Below are 22,354 nucleotides of genomic sequence, written 5' to 3'. Positions count from 1 at the left end.
TATATGTTTGAAGTTACTATAAAATTTGTTACTAAGAATAATGTATTCATCAATTAGGATATTTTTTTAAGTGAGATTATAATTAGCACGTAATCAGTATTTTAGACTTACAACTTGTAAAAGTTTCAATCTATCACCTATTAGAATCATGTATCCGGTCCGTCTATGATAAGAAATTGCAAATTTAGAGTGTAAGATAAATATCTTCATAGAGTTTAACAAAATGTTGTTTAGCCATTTATGGGGCTATCCTCGAAACTAATAAAGGGTTAGCTTGATGAATGAGTTGTCTCGGAGGCCTAAATGGAATTAGAACTTCTTGTATCTCTACCAACAACTCTTCTCGCATCCAAAACTAAAATCAAACTAGGAGAACTAGGGGATTAGAGCATGTCCAATACAAAACTTACAAAAAACTAAAATAGTCAATGTGTCAAGACTCAATCGAGTTTTTCTTTCCTAGATGTCAATATTGAGATCCCCGAACCCCGATTCAAAAAGCATCTCCAATGTAACACTCTACAAACTTAAACTTAACTTAGGTGTCATTTCCTAGATGGTTAGATTTGTTTTTAATATTGAGTGTCCAATTGAGACCCTCAAAAGAAATCTCAAATATTGAGTTTCTTCTTGAGATATCTCAACATCAAATGATGCCATGTTATTTTGAGATCCAAATTGAGTGTTGCATTGGAGAGAGTTTACAAAAAAAACTCAAAAAATTCTAAGAGCATCTCCATGCAAAACTCAATCTTAGAAACTCGGAGTGTCACATAGGATTTTCTGAATTTTTCTTAAAAAATCATCTCCAATGCAAAATTCAACTAGGATCTCAAAGATGACGTGTTGAGGGTGGAATAGAGATATCTCAAGAGGACATATTCTAATTGTCCAACTCATCAAGATTTGAATTTCAACCAATAAAAATCAAGTATTCGTATAATTCCAAAAGGGAAATGATAAAGTTACAAAAGATTTTGACAAAAAAATGTTCCCAGCTGATGTGGCGGGTGTGGTTTCAAACTTTGACCAAATCTAGGCCGTTGAGAGATGAAAATCACAACCGCCACATCAGCTGGGAACCTTTTTTTGTCAAAAATCTTTTGTGATTCTAGCATCTCTCATTCCAAAATAACTAATTATATTTTTTACCAAAATAACCATGCCACATAAGTAAAAAATAACAAGTTTAGAGTTTTGCATTGGAGACATACAAGAATTGAGGATCTCTGTTTTCGCCACCTATGAGTGAGAATCTCAATTGGAACTCGACAAATAAGACAAATAAAGATTTTTTTGAGTTTTGCATTGGAGATGCTCTAAGTGACACTCTAAGTTTTTCAATTTGAGTGCTTCATTGGAGATGCTCTCAAATGGAATTCTTAAATCTCCTCCTTGTTTCTCTCCGTGTTTGCATCTATCTACAATAAAATAATTGGGGATTCTTGTTTTGCATAAACATAAAATGCCAAACAACTTCCGAAGACATCTCTGAAACTTTTCTTTCATGCTAATAAATTCTTTTTCTTACTTGTTTTGGTTCTGATTCTATAATATAAAAATGAAATTTAAAAATAAAAAAAGCAGGTATCAATCGAGAATCAAGTATTTAAGACTTATTACTTAATAATTTTAAACTTCATGTTTGTCTGATTATGGTTGTGTCTTTGTTGTTTAAACTTCATGTTGTAATTCCCATTAGCCTATTGGCTTTTATATGAAGTTTGATTTCCAAAAACAAAATAATAATAATAATTTTAAGTACTAATTAGGACAGTTATACTCCACTTTACAAGTCTAACTATTTTTATTAAAATTTATTTTATAAGAGTATATGATCAAATTATTAAAGTTTACAATAAATTTTAAATTTTATTACTTAATTATTTGAACTGCTTTAGGGTGTTATACAACTTTAAAAGTCGAATTATTTTTATTAAAACTTAATTAATAAGAGAGATTGTTTTGATTATTAGATTATAATATTTAACTAAGTGAATCAAATGATGTAATTTGAATATAATTAACATTATTGATAAGTAATTCGGACCTTAAGAGTTTACAAAGTGTTAATTAATCACCTATTATAATAGAGTATCATTAAGAGTATCAACATACCAGTATTGATTTTTATGCTTTATAATAGAAGGATCAAGAGTTAGAATTTATAAAAGAAATCTTGTATTCGTCGGGTATCAGCTATCTATAAATTTTCTTATAACACTACCTAAACAAATTAAACTTTTCACTCTTGTCTAGTTAGTTGTGGTTTGGTATGTGTTTCTTTCTTTCATCTTCTGCTAACCAGTCCTTCTTCACTGTTAGATCATCGACATGATCTTTGAATAGGCCAGTCTTCTTGTTACTTTTATCGATCTTGTAGCCTCTAAGGATCCCCACAAAAGGGTAGTGAGGATGCCGCTATCATGATATCCAGCAACATTTTTTCTGTCTCCTTTGCATAGCCATACCGTCTGCAGCCATGAAGATACGACTGTTCTTGTTCGTTGAATGTACCAACAATTTTGAGTTTTTGCTTCTTGTTCTTGTTCGTTGAACTCATCGACTTTGTGAACTCTATGTTGGTGGTTTCAACCTTCTTCTCCTCTCCCATTTTCTTTGTCATCTTGTTTCAAAAATCAGTATACTATTAAGTTGGGTATAGGTAAGGGTATCAATAGACCGATAGAGATTAGGGTATCTTAGTATCTTGAACAGGTTATTAAGAATTGCGGTTCCGCTTCTTCGTTGTTTCGGTTATATAAGATAAGGATCTGGAATCAGAACCCGTAAAATGCAAGTACGCATGGGGTATCAAGTATTAATCAGTTCTTTTTAAAACTTGTTATTTAATCGTTTTAGTGGTAATTAAGAAGGTTATACATCTTTTAGAAATCTAAATATTTTAATTAGACTTAATCTATTAAGAGATAGATGATCGTATCAATAAAATTTGTTATATGTTTGAAGTTGCTATAAAATTTGCTATTAAATACATTTATTATCCGAACCGACCAAACTAATCTGATCCAAGCAGATTTGAGCGGTTTGTCCAACGGTCATCTAGATTGGTTCTGATACTATAAGGTCAAAGCCGAGAGGTTTGGTTCGGTTCATGAATTTGTTTGACGGATAACTGAAAAAGTCAAACCAAACCATTTATTATTATCTTTTATATAATATATGTAAAAATATACTATTGGGACGATAGATAGTGGAGATTCAATTGATTATCTCTTTTTTTTTTATCTTCCTCGAATGTTGATAAACTATGTCGAATTAATCACGTACATATACACCTAATGGTTTGTGAGATAATACTAATTTTTACACGTTCTAAGTATAATAATAGATTTTAAACTCGAAAATTGGCTCTTGACAAAATTTTAACCTTTCGTTCGATTATCCAACTGAACCAAACCGTTTATCTATAGTTTGGTTCGGATTGAGATTACAATAACCGAACTCTTTGAATCAGACTATGGATAGACTCTATCCAACCTACCTAGCTATTAGTTCACAAATTCAGGCAAAATCTCATTAGTTATAAGAAAGTACTTGGATCAAAGGTCAAAGCCGAAGTATATTCAAGGAATATCTATATAACAAAACATAACAGGGTTAAAGCTGACTAGGACAAAATAAATAAAGCTGATTGGGACAAAATAAATAAAGCTGATTGGGACAAAATAAATACATCTAATCTCTTCAACCGGAAATGACCGTCCAATTCTCCATCAAGAGAGCGTTAGAGAACCTTTTCTCTTCCACTCTTTTTTTTTGAAGCCAAGGGAACCATTTCCATTAATAAGTGATAAAATCACAGTGTTTACATGGATGATACATCATTCTTATTTCTCTCATTTGAAAACTTCATGAGAGTTACATACCTTTAAATGCAAAGTGCCTCATGAAGAGAAAGAAATGAGACTAGACACAGACTCAATAAAATGACCCTAAAGGTCGTGAATGAGAAGACCCTAAAGGTCGCGAATGATAAGACCCTAAAAGTCGCCAAAAAGTAATACTAATACAAATACTAAAATAACCACAGTAGTCTTTACCGGAAAGTCGTCGTCGTCACTGGAAAAACCGTTTTCATCACCGGAAAACCGCCTTCATCGTCGGAGAACCGCCTCCATCACCGGAGAACCACCACCACAGGGGAACCGCCGTCAATGCAACCACCCACTGCCCCATATCTTCACTCACACAAACAAACCACACAGAGTAACCCATCTCTATCTTCATCTTCATTTCTATCTTCTTCTTCATCTTGTTTGAATTTGCCAATCAACAAAACCAGATAAGGTAAACCATTTGATGATTCAAAATTTTCTTCCCTGCCAAAGACTTAATGATCGTTCAATAGTATTGAATCGATTCCTGAGAAGCCCAATGATTTAAATAACCCAAAGAAGAAAGGTCAAATATAACAGATGAGATTGGCAACAATTGCTAGTAATAGTAATGGAATCGAATAATTCTGGTCGGAAAGAAATCGATGGAGATTATCTTCTGTACTTTCAACCACTTGTATTTCTGGTTCTTGTGTTGACAAACTTCTAGTTGTTGTCTAAATACTCCATCAGCATCTTCCATATTTGAACATTTGAAGAAGAAAACAGTAAAAGACTAAGATTATAGGTCTTCAAGACCATCATCAAAAGTCCTCAAGACCATAAATTAATTGAAATCCCTTCTCTTCCACTCTTTAAACATTGGTTCTCATCACTTCTTCAAAAAGATGGACCAAATTTTTATTAAAGTAAGTTTTCCCCTGCAACTTTTGCCCATTTTACACCTTCTAGTTCGAATTCCATTGATTAAATGTTGTATACAAATTTTTTGGATGATATCTTACCTAGATTAGGAAGAATATGCAGAATTTTTTTTTCAGACAATTGGCCGTAATTTTGGTTTGGAGAGAGTTGATTCATGTTAGGCCAGTTTACAACTCGCTATAATTATTCAGGTAAACATATTTTGACATAAGTTGTTTTGTATAAATTCCATATGTGGTTTATATCTTCTCCATTTTCTATCCTTCTTTGTATTTGTAACCCTCTCATTTTATATTTTTCTCACTCCTATTCTCTGCAAACGTCGTTTTTCATTTACACCCATATTCTTAAAAACTCTATTTATCCTAATAATTATAAATTCTTTTTTTTGCTATTTTAGTTGTATTAAACAAGAACGATCCATTCATACACATGTTAGTGAATTGGGTTTTTTAATGATATTCATATCTAACATCAATCTTTAATAGTTACTCATTTTGTGGTGAAATGGGTGCCAGAATGATATTGATATTCATATTTACTAATCTTTCGCTGAAATGCCAGAAAGAGATTTTGAATCATGAACAATATTAAATGAAGATAATATATAAATGTTGCTAACTTCTATGGTGCTTTGTTTTCTATTGAACATATGACTCTTTCAGGAGTTTAACCAAATCAAGTAACAATTATTAGGTTTATTTGATTTAGGGTATTTTGGCCTTCATAATTTTATTGGACTCTTTATAATCTCACTACAACAAATAGTTTTGTGTACTTTGATCTTCATGGTTGTTCATCTTAGTTTGCGTATAGTTGGTCGAATTTTGTGATTTTCATCTATAGGGTGGACAAATAAGACTAGCAACGGCAATTGTCGGGGGCTAAGAACTTCATTTAATTAACATTTAGCGGTAACTCGATCTTTTAAGCCCGAGTTATTTTATCTTCCTTTTATAGTAATAAAAAACGTTGCATAGGTAACAATTCGTAAGATTATTTGATTTTGGGATATTTTAAACTCCATATTTTTAGTCTGAACCCTAATATCCCTATTCAGTATATGTCAAACAAGAGAATCTAATCACCAGAAGCAATTCTTTTTACTTTGATATTATTGTTCATGCTTTTGAGTATGTTTGACCCAGTTTTGTGATTTTCCTGTATAGAGTGGATTTACACAGTTGTTGTTGATCCAGTTAGAGGTGACAAAGCAAGTATGTTGGTTACGTTAGTACTGTATTAATTTAATTGTTCCGGTTCATGATGTTTAGTACTTATCAAAATTGTTGCTTCTCACTCTTAATCATGTCTTGTTTCCGAATTCTAATGCAGCTAGAAGTTGTAAGAAACTTTAGTTGAAAGTCTCGAAAATAGGGATCAGTTGATAAGGGCTTCTTGTATACTTTTTTTTGTATAGATCAAATATATCAGAAGAAGCATTAAGAAAAGCACAAAAGTTACCGAATTGGGCTCCCTACACACACGACCAAATTCAATTACAATGCGAATTGCATCACCGGGTTTTCCATCAAACACTGAATTCGGAATATAAACATCCAAGTAGCTAAGTTTTGGGTGAAAATGATTGAAATCTAGAATTTTTAAGAGAGATCAACTAAGAGAGATGAGAACTGCGACTAGATTGAGATATAAATTTCGAATGATAGTAGATTTAGAGAGAGATTTCACGATTTGATTGAGATGAAGAGGAACTGGAGAGTCTATTAAAGTTGGGTATCAATAAAGGCATCAACAAAGCAAGCCTTTATCTAGGGGAGCGATCGTAATCTTGGGAGGCTAAAAATGGAAGAAGTTCCTATATTCTCCACCAACAACTCTTCCCATCAAAATCCAAAAGCAAACAGGGATCAAATGGAATTCCTAGATTTCTTTTGGGGTATTTAGCGTTAGAGTCAAAGAAAAGTACCGACAGTAGTATTTTGGTCAATAATTTATCCATTATAGGGTCTGAATCACAGACTAACTGTTGACCCAGTGGACTAGAAAAGGTCGTTAATAGCCGTTAGTTTGTGACCCAAATGCTAATGCTGTTATTTTTTCGTTGACCCTAACGCTAACTCTACCTTTTAATAATTGAAACATGGGCGTCTTAAGGAAAATTAGTGAAAGATTTGTGGATTTCAGGAGTGTATACATTTCAATGGAGAACTTGTCAGATTTGAAAATTTGTTAAACGTAGAGTGGAGCCTAGTCCTAAGCTAGATCTTTCACTATCGATAGTAGTTAGCCTTGCGAAAGATATGAACCATGACCGACGAACCCACTAGTAGAGAGTCATGGCCACCCACAACCTACCATTGGTAGAAAGACAAGTTGTGTTAGCATATGTCACTGTAGTGGATCTACTGCTTAGCATAGCCCCCTTCAATGTATCAAGGAAATAGTCGTAAGAACTCGCCCGCCGAGATTCCAGAGAGCAACTTTATCAAACGCCCGGTAAGAAAATTATGTCCATGTGATATTTGTGAAAAATATTTGAGTGTCATGAGAACAAAAAGAAAGTGATCTAAAGAATTTGTAGGGAAAAAAATCTTATGCTTTAAGGCACTAGTACAACAATTTCGTATCAGAAAGACGCAAAAATTTGAGGACGCAAATTTAAGTATTGAGTAAAGCGTGTTCCCTCTACAATCGACATATTGAATTCGATGAAAATTTATGTTTTAAAATTACATTGTAGTTTTGCTAGATTGATCAATATGCTTTTACTTTTGCATTACAATTTACTTCTAAGATACTTAGTTTTAGGGTCAACGTAAAGTACCGGCATTAGTGTTTGGGTCACAGACTAACGATTGTTAACGACCGTCTCTAGTCAATTGGGTTTACGGTTAGTCTGTGACTCAGACCCTATAACGGACAAACTCTTGACTCAAATGCTAATGGCGGTATTTTTCTTTGACTCGACACTAAATATCCCATTTCCTCTTATTAATAGTTTTTGGTTCCAATATTATACAAAAATTTAAAAATGAAACGTTATTATAACTTTTTTTTTGTGAACAAATTTTATTATAACTTATTAATAGGAAATAGATGATCGAATCATTAAAATTTACAATAAATTTTATTGTTTTATGTTTAAAGTTGTTATAACTTTATTATTAATATATTTTGTTTATCAATTTATAATATTTAACTAAGTCAAAAATTAAATGACATAATTTGAATATCATTAACATTAATAAGTAATTTTGTCCTCAAAAATTTGCGAAGTATCAATTAATCACTTATTAAAATTGAATATCATTAAGGGTATCAACATTTCTCGGTATTCATTACTTTTATGTTTCTTTGTAAGTTTTAATGTTTAAAAATTTTAATTGATTATTGTTGTTTAGATTCTAGTATGGTGATTTACATTGGGTTTTGGTAAGTATTTGTCTACCAATTAACTAATGTTATGTTTAAGTAGTTTAATTGTTTAAACACACTCTCTTACATTTTGGTATCATTTACTTACAACTTTTGTACTTCAGGTTATTTATCTGAATTAACGTATATTTTATTTACGGCGCAAATTTAAGCAGATAAAGATACACTCTCACTGCGTCAAAAGATCGATGAATAAGGTGTATATAATTTTGGCTAAATGAGAAAAGTTAAAGTAGAAGCCATTCGGGAAGCTGCGAAACATGACAGGTCAACGGTAGGCCCAACTCATATATATAGAGGTTTCCAAGTTCCAAAGAAAACTCTATTATAAAAGAGTTTTCCAAGCTTCACTGTTCACATATCTACAATATAGATTATTAATTTGAATATTCATTTTGTTATTAATTTATAATATTTATTATTAAAATATGTTATTAAATAAAATTTGTTAATAAATTTTGATTAAATTTATAATATTTATTAAATTCAAGTGACGTAATTTGAGTATAATTAACATTAATAAATAATTCGGATTTTAAGAACTTGCAAAGTATCAATTAATCACCTATTAAAATTGAGTATCATTAAGGGTATCAACATATTGATTTTTAGCGTCTGCCATAGTTCAAATAAGACAATAGACGTAACAAACAAACCAAAAAAAAAAATGAAATCTTACGACATTCTTTCATTTGCCCACTAATTTTATTTGATTATTTCTAAATCTAATTAACATTAATAAGTAATTTAGATCTTAAAATTTTGAAAAGATATCAATTAATCGCCTATTAAGTTGGGTATAAGTAAGGTATCAATAGAAAATAAGGATGTAGAACGTAATCTGGTATGAAGTATTAATCGGTTTGTTTTAAGACTTATTTAATTGTTTTAGTGGTAATTAAGAAGGTTATAAATCTTTTAGAAATTTAATTATTTGAATTAGACTTTATCTAACAAGAGATACATGATGGTATTAATAAAATTTACAGCAGATCTCATTATATGTTTGAAGTTGCTATAAAATTTGCTATTAAATACATTTGGTATCCAAACCAACCAAACCAATCTAAGTCAGCAGATTTGGGTGGTTTCGCGACCGATCCAATGATTACAAAAAGATTAAGTTCTTTATTTATCACTACGAATCCTATTACAAATTTTTTTACAGATCATATAGTAAAGTTGAGGAAGAATGAAGTTCAATCTTTCTTGGTGGGCTATGAGTTTCGATGTATTGGGCGTATCCGTATTTATAAAAGATTTTATTTTCGTGCTCAATTACAGATTACGAAAAGTGCAAAAAGATTTCTTTCATGCTAAGATTGGAAAAAAAGGTGGAGGAAACTAACAAAACCCTCAGAAGATATGGTGGTCTGATCGGAATATCATGGTGACGGGGATTCGTGGCAACAACATTGTATCAAAACCTGCTTCAAATCCAGCTAGAAAGAAAAATAGAAATACTGACAAGAAATAGAAAAAAAAAGAAGAGAAATGGAAGACGAAAGAAGAAAAGGTGAAGGAGACACAGAATTAGAAGACAAACTCATGATATTATCTTCTAATTGGTCATCAACACGTGATTATCATCAAGACTAGTCGCCGCACCATTTCAATCGTACATCGCCTCAACTCATCCAAATCTATATATGCATACGAGGTTTGTCCTAAAATGGGGTCCAATGTTACATTCTAAATTCGTACTTTAAATTCTTCAATTAAGAACTGCAAAAAAACACTAACTTTTGAGCATTGAAGTGTATTCGGCCCTAGATTACTGATGCAGGCACTCTCCCACAACCATATTTTCCACTTATTACGGGCCTACACCTTTAGAATTTCCGTACGGCTCTTGCTTCGGTTGCCTGTATTCTGCCGTCTGCTTCTGCATTCAGGGGCTTTAGGGGGTGGTACACCTACCGCTGGCCCAAAGTTTTTCAGCTGCTCTTTGGTTGAGATGTAGGAAATGGGAGATAGTGGGGAGGAGTGACATTATGGTTACAGGAGAACCGCTCCCATCTGTCTATAGTGATATAAGGGCACTCCTTATCATAAATAATCGTAAACTAAGGAGGGGCAATCAAGACACTTTCTTAGTTTAGCTTTAGCATATATAGCGCTCCAATAAAAAGCTCTTGAGTGTCACCTTTTACTCTCAAGCTCAATACTGTTATAAACCCGCTTATCCAATTTAGAAGGCCTGCTGTAAGAAGGAACCAATCTCGGTTTCAGACTGGTGAAAGCCCGACCGGTTTTCAGGAGGAAATCCCATGGAGTGCGTGTGAAGCCATTGAATTCAGGTGACTCATGAATCCTTCATCCTAATCAAACACACAACTACAAGTTCATATAGGAAATTTGAAGAGATGCCAAAAATTTATGGCTTTGAAGACAACCAGCTCATCCCTTTATTCCCTAGTCTGTGTCCTTGTACAACCTGCAACCAGCTCATCCCTGCAAAAATGATGAGCCCACATCCTTAACACAGTTTCATTGCAAAGGGTTGAAGACAACAATTTGGTGTTTAACTCAGATAAAAGCTAAACTATATGACATTGATCAACTATAATATACATATTCATCCGAGATTTTGCACACTAAGTGTGACTGTATGAGCAACTTCGGTATTGCAATTCTTACAATGAACATCAAACAGTTCAGCACAGAAACAAAGTCTGGATATGATATAACAAAAGAATTGTTGAATGAATCAATGTGATTATACAATGTTTTATTAAAAGAAACAAAGTCATATACTGTCATCTTCATATCGGTAGGTATTGATCTTGTAAACTCATATAACTTCATAGTAAAGGACACTTCAATGTAACATGCAGGACTGTGGAAGATGAAATACCCAAAATTCTTGATCCAACAGAGACATGGACAGACGTTGGTCGATCGTTGTTAGCCAGAATACATGCAACCCCATCCGCACTTACAGGAGATATATGAACTGCTTGCAGTCGACAGGACAACAAATCCGCTTACATGTAGCTGGTTCCACAAGAGATCTTTCGTTGAACAATTTTTTGATAAATTGATATGATTTAAGGTAGATGTAGCCACCAACAAAATGTTAACATGATATATATATATATATATATATATATATATATATATATCAACGTCGCCAAGCATGTGTCTTCTCTTTCGTTCTCTGTGTAATGGCCTTCTAGATGAAACTTCAGCATATAAAAAAGAATGAACTTAATTGAGGAAGGAAAGAGGTCATACATAGAGAATCAAAATTGGGGATCGAAGGAAAAAAGCTTTCTTTGTTCATCTGTTGGATTCACCAACCATCGACAAAACATCCAGGCGGCAGCAACAACTGAACAGAGGGAGAGCATTGCTAGAAAACCAAAATGAGAAACATCATTTGCAATTATTGCGATTCCCAACATCACAAACTCTGCAAGACTTGCAACTGAAAGTTCTGTAGTCCCAATAAGATTGGCTTTAGAAGCTGGTATCCCAGTCTGAAGAATCTGGGACCCAAGAACATCATATGACATGTGACCTAACCTTGATATTACCTACAAATAAAAGAAACAAAACAATATCATGAGAAAACATGAACCCCTCATAACTTAGTCAATCAAGTTCTTTAGTCTAGGTCCTCTAGGATTAGGATTTTCGGCGTCCTGCAAATTAAGACTTCGATCAAGTCTTGTGATACAAGAAAGGTATAATGTAGACAATATTAGATTAGTCAAAAGTTAAAGCAGGTTTTATGAGATTTTAAGCATCTCAAACTATTAGGGATTAGAGAAATACTACTCTTCTCGGAGGTATAATGTAGACAATATCTGTAATTCAAGAAAAACGGCACCCTTCATGTACCATAAAATATGAACTGAGACACTACATTAAGTGCATAGGAAAAATCAGGATGGGTCAATGTTCGACGCAAAAGAGATGCCACTATTTTCTAATATAGTGTGGGATAGGTCAAGGACTTGCCATCTACCAAGAGATGCAAACCCAGTATTACCAAGCCCGGGGATGATTTAACTTAAAACCGTACAAATTCAAAGTTTAAAAATATCATATGGTGTATGAGTTAAAAGCAAGCTTTGTCATTGACAATGGCCTCCCTCTATAACTATAGTATGTAGATATCCCCATGTTTTTCATATGTGACATTCCCACAAGAGAAATAATATTCCGATATGACATAGGAATTTTTGCACGCTGTAATAATGTCATACACATATAGAAGATCTTACAAGGTTGATATAGCATGGGAGCTCCAAAAATTCTGTCCAAATCATAATTGTTTTAAAGACTGTATGGGATAAATTTACAAAGAGAGGGGCACCTAACCAATTGAAAGAATCAAAACAGGCAAACGGAAATAGATAGCAAAAAGAAAGAATTGAATTGGGAACGTCATGTATTAGATTGACAAAAAATATAAGACCGATTAATATACAAAACTAAGCTCAGGGAATGGAGATATCATGGATAGATACACCATAAAATAACACAAAAGTGCAACATACAAGAAATACAGAACGACACAACCAGGCGACTCAAAGATGTCAGTCAAACATTCTACAAATATCATTGATCACCAGTTTCCACTGTAAACTAGCATTGAACTTGTAAACACAAAACTAAACAAGCCAGTCAAGCTTCTCTTGCTCCGTGTTTGACGACCAATTGGGTTCAATCCAACCACAATTTAGCTGTTCTTTTGTGTTGTAGAAATTCTCAAGAGAATGCTGACTCCCAACAGAATGACACATACCTGTTTTAAAAGAATAGAATAAAATTCCCTCACCATGAAATCTAGAGAAGTATACATTATTCCCCATGCGACCTTCTGAAGCGACGGCAGAGAGACATGTGGTATCACTTATGAACAACATATGCTTCCCCAAACTTTCAACTTTAACCCATTTCTTCTTAAGAGAATCCAATCTGAAAATCCTAATCCTCCCTCCTAGATTGCCTATGTATACTGATAAAAGATTTCCATCACACTCCACCAAGAAACACCGAGTAAATGAAGTACATGGTGTTTTAAGTGTTTTAATAAGTTTCCAACCCGATGCACCCTTAGAACAAAAAACACCTAAATTTCCTTGCAAATCTAAGCAATAAAAACCTTCAGCAAAGAAAACCGGATTGCTAAGACATGTCTCGAAATTCTGATGCAATCCCCAGGGAGGTCCCACAGAATTCCTACATATGCTCCCACGCCAAAATTTTTGTCCCCGTCTAATGGTGTAGATTTTGATACTAGGAAGCATATATGTAACAATTGCAAAAATGACACAGTCTGAAGAAGTCGGTACTGAGGAGAATGACATGATAATATCATACTCATGCTCATGCTCTATGTGAGGAAGTTTGATCTTCCTTCTCGTGAAGGGGTTGAAGAAGAATAGTTTTCTCTCGCCTTTAGACATTAGGAGCCAACCGCCCTTTGAATAGCGGATCGAAGCACCTGATAATCCAAATGCAGATAGGTCCATAAGATATTTCTCATTATTATGCATTGGGTTGATCATAGTGTAGATGGGGGATATCTTGTTACATAAAACCAACCACGGAGATAAAGATGTGGTATCAATAGAAGAAACTTTCCAATCCAATGCAGGGATTGCCAATCGATTAGTTTTACAAACATCACGCAAATGTATGTAATCAATCGGGTTTAAATAACTCGCTATGGACTTCAAGATGTCGCCATTAAGAACATTCAGAGTATCTACAACTTCTGATTCACCTCCAGTCTTTCCCTGATCAGCATTCTCATTTTTATCTTCTTCATTCTTAACTAACCAATCTTTTGTTTTTGAAGTCATACAGGCGGAAACCGAGCAGCTCACCCGTGGAGTAATACCATCCTTATACGGTGAACATAGGTGTATACTGTTGTCCTCAAGGTCAAATTTATACAAATTCCCAGCTTCTGTGTAATAAAGACAGCCCTTGGTAAGACCGAGTTGGGATGCCGAACAAGAAGCGGTCGTGTCATTTTCACCAATAAAGAGTACATGATCATTCAAACTTGTAACTTTCTTCCAAACAAGTAAAGATAAATCCATCTCATAAATATGTATATCGATTAATCTATCGCGGACAAGTCCAGTATTATAATATCTAATAACCTTAAATATATCATCACCAGATTTCAGAATTACTATTTGGAATGGATTACACAATGGATTTACTGGCCGAACATATTTAGAATACCTTATAGTTAGGGTTTCATCAAATAATTCCATCTTGACATTTTGCCAATTAGAAGAAAATAAATATAATTCTCTATCAGAAGAGCAAAAAAGAGATTGAATACATAAGTTTTCCAATTTATGGGTTCTCCAAAATTTGTCTTGTCCAAGTCGGCAAAACAGAAGCAAGTGATAATAACTATGTCTTACCCGTTCATCCAAATCATTTGATAATAATTCATTATTTCTAATAAAACTAAAGAGTAAGAAAATCATTGAGTCATCATGAAGATTACCAGACGAAGAAGAAGGAGAAGACAGAACGCATCGACTAAGAAAATAAGCTGCTGGCTTCTCCAAATCGGAATCATTAGTAGTAGTAATCCATTGGAGCAGACTAGGTAATTCAATCTTCTCACAAGTATCTGGATTCCATAGATAGCAATGCCCTAATTCCCAACTTTCATCCTTACTGTAATTATTATCATCTTCCTCGTCATCTTCGTATTCAACGCAGAAGATAACTAACCATTCTCCTTCTTCTTCTTCTTCTGGGTTAGGGTTAACAATTTCCCAAATCGATTTATGACTGTTCTCTGGTACGATGCACTTTCTTCTTCGGCAAGTATCACCGCTACTTGATACATAGAAATCACTTTCAGAGAAAATTAACCGAGCAAGTGGTGGTGGTTCTGGTGACACTGCTGCTGCCATGGGAATCGACCCAAAAGCTCTGAAACAATTTTAGGGCTTCACTTGTTTTATACTTATAACGTTACCCTCCTCGTACATTCTTATATATATGGAGATAAAAAAAAGCTATGCAATCGATGGACTCGATTTGGCGGGAAAATTTTAGGGTGCTTCTATATGGCGAGGAAAGCTTCCTCTTTTACGCTTCGTCCGCCCTCACTCGTAGATAACAAACCAAGGACACTCGAACCGGGGGTAAGATGTGTTGGACTTGATAACATAGACTCAGGCTAGTACGAATGCCCTCAGATTACCCAAGTCCGAAGTCCACTGGAGTGGCAAGAAAGGGGCAGCCGAGGCAAAAAGGGCGGAAGGTTTTAAAAGACACCAAAGTTTAATTACGCCGTTAGGTTCTAGGAACATCTAACGCGGTCCCATATTACTACTGTAGGCACCACCCTTCCGAAACCAATTTTGTGGTCGTCATTCTGCAACTGGGGTACCTACCAGCGTAATCTGAGACGCCTTTAGAACTTTCCTCTTGCTCTTGCTTTGGTTGCTTTCATTTCGGGGGCTTTAGAAGATGTTACACCTTCCTGTCATGGAGTAAAGTATGATGATTTAGTACTGTCACACATTACGAGTATAGAACTTATGCTTCAAGACTGACGCAAGTCGATCACGAGTTAGTCTTTCTTTAAGTTTGCCTAGTAACCATGATTATAAGCAACTACATGCTCAAGAGACTAGCAAGAACAAAAGGTTTACCATCACTTGGTAGAAACTAGAAAGGAACTCTTCTACAACCAAAGAACTCTGAAGTACAAACTATATACAAGCTTGCTTCCTAAGTCACTTACACTTTGGACTCTCTAACCCTTGGATTACTTCTGAGACGCTATGCAAATGAGCGAGACTCGCCCTTAGGACTCATGGAGAATTCTAGAACATCCTTCTAGAAGTCTCTACCCACATCCTAGCTCCAGACTACTCTTGAATCCTCCAGGTCTTTTTTGAGTTCTCCCGAGTCTTTTAGAATTTCTGAGATCCTACCAGCTTGTTCTTGAGTTCTCCAAACAATTCTAATGACCTCAACCTTGAGAATTTATCTCCGTAGGTCTCCACCAAGGAAGATGGTGTCACAGATGCTCATGTCATTGACCCATCCTTCAACCAGAAACTTATGGGCGTGACATACGGCTAGCCCTCAAGTTTTCCAACAGCTCTTCGGTCGAGATATTGGAAATGCTTGGCAGTGGAAAGGAGTGACGATTTGGTTAGTGGAGAAAGGTTTCAGGCTAGTAAAACCCCGGCAGGTTTGCAGAGAAAATCCCATCGAGGATGAGTCAAACCATTGGATTCAGAAGAATCATGAATCTTTACATCTTACCGAAAAGTTATAACTGTCCTCTATAGGCTGAAATTTCAGATCTTCTATCTTACTGGTACAACCTGCAACAAGCTCAGCCCTGCAAAAAAGATGAGCCCACTGTCCTTGACCCAGTTTCCTAGCAAGCTCCAGGTTGAAGACAACAATTTTACTTTTTAACTCAATAAAAGCTAAACTATGTGACATTGATCAACTATGATATACATATTCAATTTTCAAGATTTTGCACAGTAACTGTGGGCAAATTTGGTATTGCACTTCTTACAATGACCTTCAAAGAAAATACAAAAACAAAGTCCGGATATGATGTAATTAAAAGAATTGTTGAATGAATCAAGTTGATTATACAATGTTCTAACAAAGCCCATTCTACTAGGGCTTGGACTCCATCATTAGCAGATAAAGCTCGCTCATCTCCATAGGTATGAATCTTGTAACTTCATAGTAAACGACTTTTCAATGTAACATGTAGGCCTGTGGAAGATGAAACACCCAAGATTCTGATCCAACAGAGACATGGACAGATGTTGTTCGATCGTTGTTAGCAAGAATATATGCAGCCCCATCCGCGCTTACAAGAGATATACAAACTGCTTCCAGTCGACAGCACAATAAATTCGATAACTTACATATAGCTGGTTCCACAAGAGATCTTTCGTTAGATAATTTTATGATAAACTGATATAATTTAAGGTAGACGCAGCCGCCAAAAAAAATGCTAACACTATATATATATATATATATATATATATATATATATATATATATATATATAATGTTGGCAAGCATGTGTCTTCTCTTTTGTTTTTTATGTAATGGCCTTCTAAATGAAGCTTCAGCATATAAAAAAAGGATAAACTTAATTGAGGAAGGAAAGTCATACATTGAGACTCAAAATTGGGGATCGAAGGAAAAAAGCTTTCTTTGTTCATCTGTTGGATTCACCAACCATCGACAAAACATCCAGGCCGCAGCAACAACTGAACAGAGGGAGAGCATTGCTAGAAAACCAAAATGAGAAACATCATTCGCAATTATTGCAACTCCCAACATCACAAACTCTGCAAGACTTGCAACAGAGAGTTCTGTAGTCCCAATAAGATTGGCTTTTGAAGCTGGGATCCCAGTCTGAAGAATTTGGGACCCAAGAACATCATATGACATGTGACCCAACCTTGATAATACCTACAAATAAAAGAAACAAAACAATATCATGAGAAAACACAAACCCCTCATAATTTATTTATTTTGTTAAAAGTAAACCCCTCATAAGTTAGTCAATCAAGTTGTTTAGTCTAGGTCCTCTAGGATTAGGATTTGAAGCCTCCCGCAAATTAAGACTTCGATGAAGTCTTGTAATACAAGAAAGGTATAACGTAGAAATGATATATTAGTACAATAAAGAACATAGACTAACTAACTAACTAACTAACGACACTAGAGTTTACAATTCGTCAAAAGATGGTAAATCGGCTAATACCCATGACCCATGATGCTACATGTGGTTTATATTACGCTTCAGCTCATGATTTTAGGATATGAAATTCTCATGTTATGTAAAAGGTAAAATGACTAAATATTTGTTTGATTTGAGTTGGCCACATATATTTGAGAGATCAATTGGGTGCCAATGGTATCTGAGTTTCCATTGCTACAGGAAAATAGATAGTCATAAACAAAACTTACTATCAAGAAAAGGAAGAAAAGCAGGGGTGTTTGCTGGGAAAGAGAACCACTCCAATACACAGCAACAGCTAATGTGAGAAGGGAAGCCTGCAAGATTAGTCCAGCTGCTCCAGCCTGGCACCATCAGGTCATATTTGTTAGCCTTGATTAGGCTCTAAATAAGGCAACATAACGAAAAGGACAAATGTCAGAAGAAACAACCTTAAGAATGCCAAGCCGCTTCACTAGGCCTGAAGAGATGAATGTTGCTGCCACACCCATGAAAGCGCACAATCCACTAAACCCACCAATAATAGAGGGGTTTAGACCTATTAAATGTTGAACACAATTTATTCAGAATTGAAGATAGAAATGATAATAGTTCAACAAAGCTAGCTCTTCTTTTCTTTTTAATACTAAAGCTACTTCTCCTAATCTCCTATGGTAACATAAAGGTACAATGTTGAAAAAAAATACCACGCTGGGTTAAAAATGCTGTCATTAAGCCACCGGGAGTAAGAACGACGTTGAAGTACAGGAGTACGTAAGCTAAGCTTGCAGGAAGAACAGGTTGCTGCTTGTATTCCATCCACCCATGCTTGATGGCATCCACACCTCTTTCAACTAATTATTACAAAATATACTTTTATTTAAAAGATAATGTGGAAGAACAGAGGCTGAATTGATATACCAACCATAAATTACAGAATCATATATATTCACCTAAATTTGCATCAACCGACAGAGGTGCTCCTTCAAAAGTTCTACCACAGATCTGGGGACATTTCGAGCGATCAAGAACACCGGATGAAACTTTGTTACAGAGCCACATAAGAAAGACCTTCAAAATAGAAAATGAATCAGGAGATTAGAAAGATGGCAAGAGAGAACCATTAAGCGGGTAACAAAGAACGTAATTACCACAACGGGAAGAGTGAGTATCATTAAGCCAGCAGCAAGCTTCAAGCAGGTAACAGGGTCATACTTCGACAAAAGAATGCCGAAGAGGGATGCTCCAGCTATCTGTCACCATGAAACATAGTCTTATTTCAGAAATTTTCATGAGTACACAATATTTTATCAAATTGATTTTTTTACTTGTTTCTTCAAATGTAGAGAAGATAATAGAGAAACAAAAACAAACCACCAATTACATCAAGATAAAACCATATCTACTAATCGATCTTATTGACATTAGTACCTCACAGAGAAGATCTATTCGACTGATAATAGCATTTGCTTGTGCTAGAGCAATTGGCCTGTTCATGCCTGCTAACTATACAAATAAAACTCTGTTTGTATGAAATTCATCTGCACATAAAAAGGGACCAAAAATGTATCTGAAATGGAATTACCAGCACAACCCAGTCGCGTTCCATGGCAACACCCAATGCCAAGCCTGATAGCCTCTCAACAGCACCAGCTAATACTAGTACGGTGAACCAAGGTTGTAGCAGCACAGATGATGTAGGGAGAGAAGAAACAGTATGAGCACGAATTATCATAGCAACAGATAACAACTGTGCCGCTGCCTGACAGAACCAAGGAATTAGTAAAAGTCTTGTTTTGACAAGCAGTAAACTTATAAAGTAAGTTAAGGGGTATGCTCAACGACAAGAGAAGTTCAAGTGAAAAAATTACCTGGACAGTACTCAAACAGTTGTATGCTGGTACTCTTGGAAAGTGATCCATAAGTTTTCCAACCAAAGGTCCTCCGATAAATATTCCAAACTGTTCACTATGGAGTTCGTTAGGATTTCTTATTTTCCAGACATTTTGTATAACTCTTACCACAAAAAAGATATAACACATAAAACCTGCCATCATGTACCTTAGTGAAGAAACCCACGACAGCCACTGGTAAAAGGCTGGGATGAATCATCGCTACACCAGCAGGCCAAGCAAAGTTCCACAATTGCTCCACCAAGTTACCAGCTAAGCAACTAGCATACAAAGCTGAAAGTACAATATATCTAGTCAAATGGTTGCTTTGCAGGATTCAAAATAGATTAAAAATTGCTTTTTTCACTCAATACTGATATTGGACGGGCTATTTTATTATACTATAAATTGTGAAGTTAAGACGTCAAAGAAAATGATGTTTCAAGCATGGGAATTCATGCATTAGAGCTATTAATGTAGGAATCTTAATAAAGGCTAGCGTCAGTTGATTGAACATTTGAACTAAACATAAATGATTAACAGGAAAGCCAGAACGCTGGCACTCTACTGTTAAAAAATCCATGCCAACGTCAATAAGCATGGATCACAATCATGGCTCCCCTACCAATGGTCGGCAAGGTGTGAATCTAGGCAATATCAAATGGTGAAAATAAGACTTAACCGAAGTGGACAACCAAATTCAAGAGAGAGCTTCACAACAACTCAAGAGCATGAACCAAATACTTTTTCAAACTGGAAAAGGCATCCATATTGTACACTATGACACAATACTGGCGATCCAACCGTGCCTCATTATCTTTGTTAGTTTGTTTATAGTACACCACGCTTCTATTCTCGAATAAACTAATTATCATATTTCCAGAAGATCCTAAATAAGACCCCACGAAATGATAAGTCCCGCTATGTCTACAGAACCTATGTATCCTCAAAGCTAATACTTCAGTTTCTACTGGTAAACCACTACATATGAACGATAAGTTTCAAGTTGTAACGAGATATATGAGTATTTGGTTATTAGATATTCCTACTGATTGATTTTTACAAAGCCAATAGAAATAGAGCTGTCACCATATAAACCAGCAGGATGAGCTGGAATGGCTGCAAGAGCGTTTTGTTCCTCCTCAGACAAAACCTGAAAGGTGATAGGCGAAAGTACAAAATCTTCTTAGTTAATCTAAAAGAGCAAAATACGAACAAGGACTCAATACCAAAAGATAACATGAATCAATAATAGGTAATAATTCAGATTCATACCGGCAATGTAGTCAAGAGATCATTTATATAAGTATCTTCAGTTAGTAGATTGACAGATTCGGCCTCAAGAATATCTGAACTAAGGTGATTCAAGTGAACAATGGGGATTAATGACCCAGAAGATACAGATGATGATGAATCATCTTGGCATTCATCCTCTATAGCGACATGATTAATATTAACATCGATATTCGCTGAAGAACACCTCGTTGTTAAGTTATTTACCCTGAAATACAACACATTGAGCTCATAAACTCATATAGATAACCAAATAAATGAATTTCATCAAACTTTTCCAACTACCAAAAATCAAATTTCAACTTTTTTTTGCCCAAATTTGAAACCTGCCACTATTAAATCCCCAAATTAGATAACAACAAACATCAGAATAAATTAGGTACAGTGCTCCACTGTGATTAAATTGTAAGCTTTTCATACAAAAATAGCTTAGTTCAGTTATAATGTTACTAGTCTCTACTCTAATTAGGGTAATTAAAATCCTGAATTGACCCATAATTGAATATTAAAACAGAATACAGTCACTGATATGAATAATACCTGGGAGAAGTTGAGGGTTGATTGAACCAATGGCGAGATGAAATTCGACAGCGGGAAAATCGAGGGAGAACTTTTGACGAATAAGTTGTGAGTAGAGAAGTGGAGAGAAACGAAGATGAAGAAGAAGGATATGGGGGAGAAATGATAACCAACCCCATGGATGTTTTAAGTACCATCTTGGTTTTAAGGAGATGTTACGTTCTTCTTCCTTAATCATACAGACTACCCCCTTTTCAGAGAGAGATTTTAGAGAGAGAAAATGAGTTTTAGAGAGAGAAAAAGATAATAAGAACTTGAATTCATCAGAAATGGCGACTGAATATACGAAGAAGAAGAAGAAGAAGGGCTTATTTAGCTCTTCTGGGTCTTCTTCTTCTTATCTGATCCTATATCAGCCGTATATTATTTCCACCATTTTAGTGGTGTTTCAGTAATTAGCGTGTTTGATGATAATACAGCACTTATTGTATTTTAACCGTTGGATTTCTACGCGATAGGGTGGTCCCGATGTACAAACCGTTGGATTACAGATGAAATGTCGTTGGTTAAGCGGTTGGGAAATGTTTCTATTGTGTTGTTTCACTTGGATTTCAAGTGTTATCTGAATTCACTCTCTTTCTTTCAGTAGGTTTATAGAAAGGAAATATGACACCCTTGACTATTTTAAAAAATGCTAAATGGCCCAAAAAATAGAGTCCAACACTATGTGACCAGCTTTCATTGGGGCGTATAAGTTGAGA

The 22,354-nt window shown here is 35.0% G+C and overlaps 2 protein-coding genes across 5 annotated transcripts; both read right to left on the bottom strand.

The window, feature by feature from the left end:
- Positions 1-10,845: 10,845 nt before the first annotated feature.
- On the bottom strand, positions 10,846-15,961 carry LOC147534130 (uncharacterized). Of its 4 annotated transcripts, none has more exons than XR_015228361.1 (3): positions 12,940-15,265; positions 11,421-11,722; positions 10,846-11,180 (listed from the first exon to the last, which is right to left on the bottom strand). XR_015228361.1 is itself a non-coding variant. In XM_086650889.1 (2 exons), the coding sequence occupies exons 1-2, from the start codon at positions 15,083-15,085 to the stop codon at positions 11,691-11,693; spliced, it is 2,178 nt and encodes a 725-aa protein (XP_086507015.1). In that variant the 5' UTR covers positions 15,086-15,961; the 3' UTR covers positions 10,846-11,690. The 4 variants fall into 4 exon arrangements, 2 of the variants coding, with proteins under 2 accessions (XP_086507015.1, XP_086507017.1); XR_015228362.1 differs by having other exon boundaries at positions 11,421-11,711; positions 12,940-15,194; XM_086650889.1 differs by having other exon boundaries at positions 10,846-11,722; positions 12,940-15,961.
- Positions 15,962-16,606: 645 nt separating this feature from the next.
- On the bottom strand, positions 16,607-22,268 carry IREG3 (iron-regulated protein 3). Its single transcript, XM_086650888.1, has 14 exons — positions 21,615-22,268; positions 21,057-21,282; positions 20,871-20,934; positions 19,951-20,075; positions 19,761-19,850; positions 19,475-19,651; positions 19,321-19,395; positions 19,041-19,142; positions 18,843-18,960; positions 18,597-18,743; positions 18,342-18,448; positions 18,141-18,254; positions 17,338-17,639; positions 16,607-17,089 (listed from the first exon to the last, which is right to left on the bottom strand). The coding sequence occupies exons 1-13, from the start codon at positions 21,788-21,790 to the stop codon at positions 17,346-17,348; spliced, it is 1,815 nt and encodes a 604-aa protein (XP_086507014.1). The 5' UTR covers positions 21,791-22,268; the 3' UTR covers positions 16,607-17,089; positions 17,338-17,345.
- Positions 22,269-22,354: the final 86 nt, after the last annotated feature.

This window comes from Eschscholzia californica, unplaced genomic scaffold (assembly GCF_041429995.1).
Source record: "Eschscholzia californica isolate CP2 unplaced genomic scaffold, dmEscCali1.0.p SCAF_6, whole genome shotgun sequence".
NCBI classification, from domain to species: domain Eukaryota; kingdom Viridiplantae; phylum Streptophyta; class Magnoliopsida; order Ranunculales; family Papaveraceae; genus Eschscholzia; species Eschscholzia californica.
The sequence above is the reverse complement of the archived record's forward strand: the minus strand, read 5'-3'. Positions and strand labels throughout refer to the sequence as shown.

What these genes read in the sequence shown, in the direction of transcription:
- IREG3 (XM_086650888.1), bottom strand. Translation starts at nt 21,790, where the DNA reads ATGGTACTTAAAACATCCATGGGGTTGGTTATCATTTCTCCCCCATAT. An exon ending in ATCTCTTGACTACATTGCCG is followed by an intron (nt 20,935 to 21,056) that starts GTATGAATCTGA and finishes ATCACCTTTCAG; the next exon opens with GTTTTGTCTGAGGAGGAACA. An exon ending in ACTGTTTGAGTACTGTCCAG is followed by an intron (nt 19,652 to 19,760) that starts GTAATTTTTTCA and finishes TGGTTCTGTCAG; the next exon opens with GCAGCGGCACAGTTGTTATC.
- LOC147534130 (XM_086650889.1), bottom strand. Translation starts at nt 15,085, where the DNA reads ATGGCAGCAGCAGTGTCACCAGAACCACCACCACTTGCTCGGTTAATT. An exon ending in ATTCTATTCTTTTAAAACAG is followed by an intron (nt 11,723 to 12,939) that starts GTATGTGTCATT and finishes TTTTATTTGTAG; the next exon opens with GTAATATCAAGGTTAGGTCA.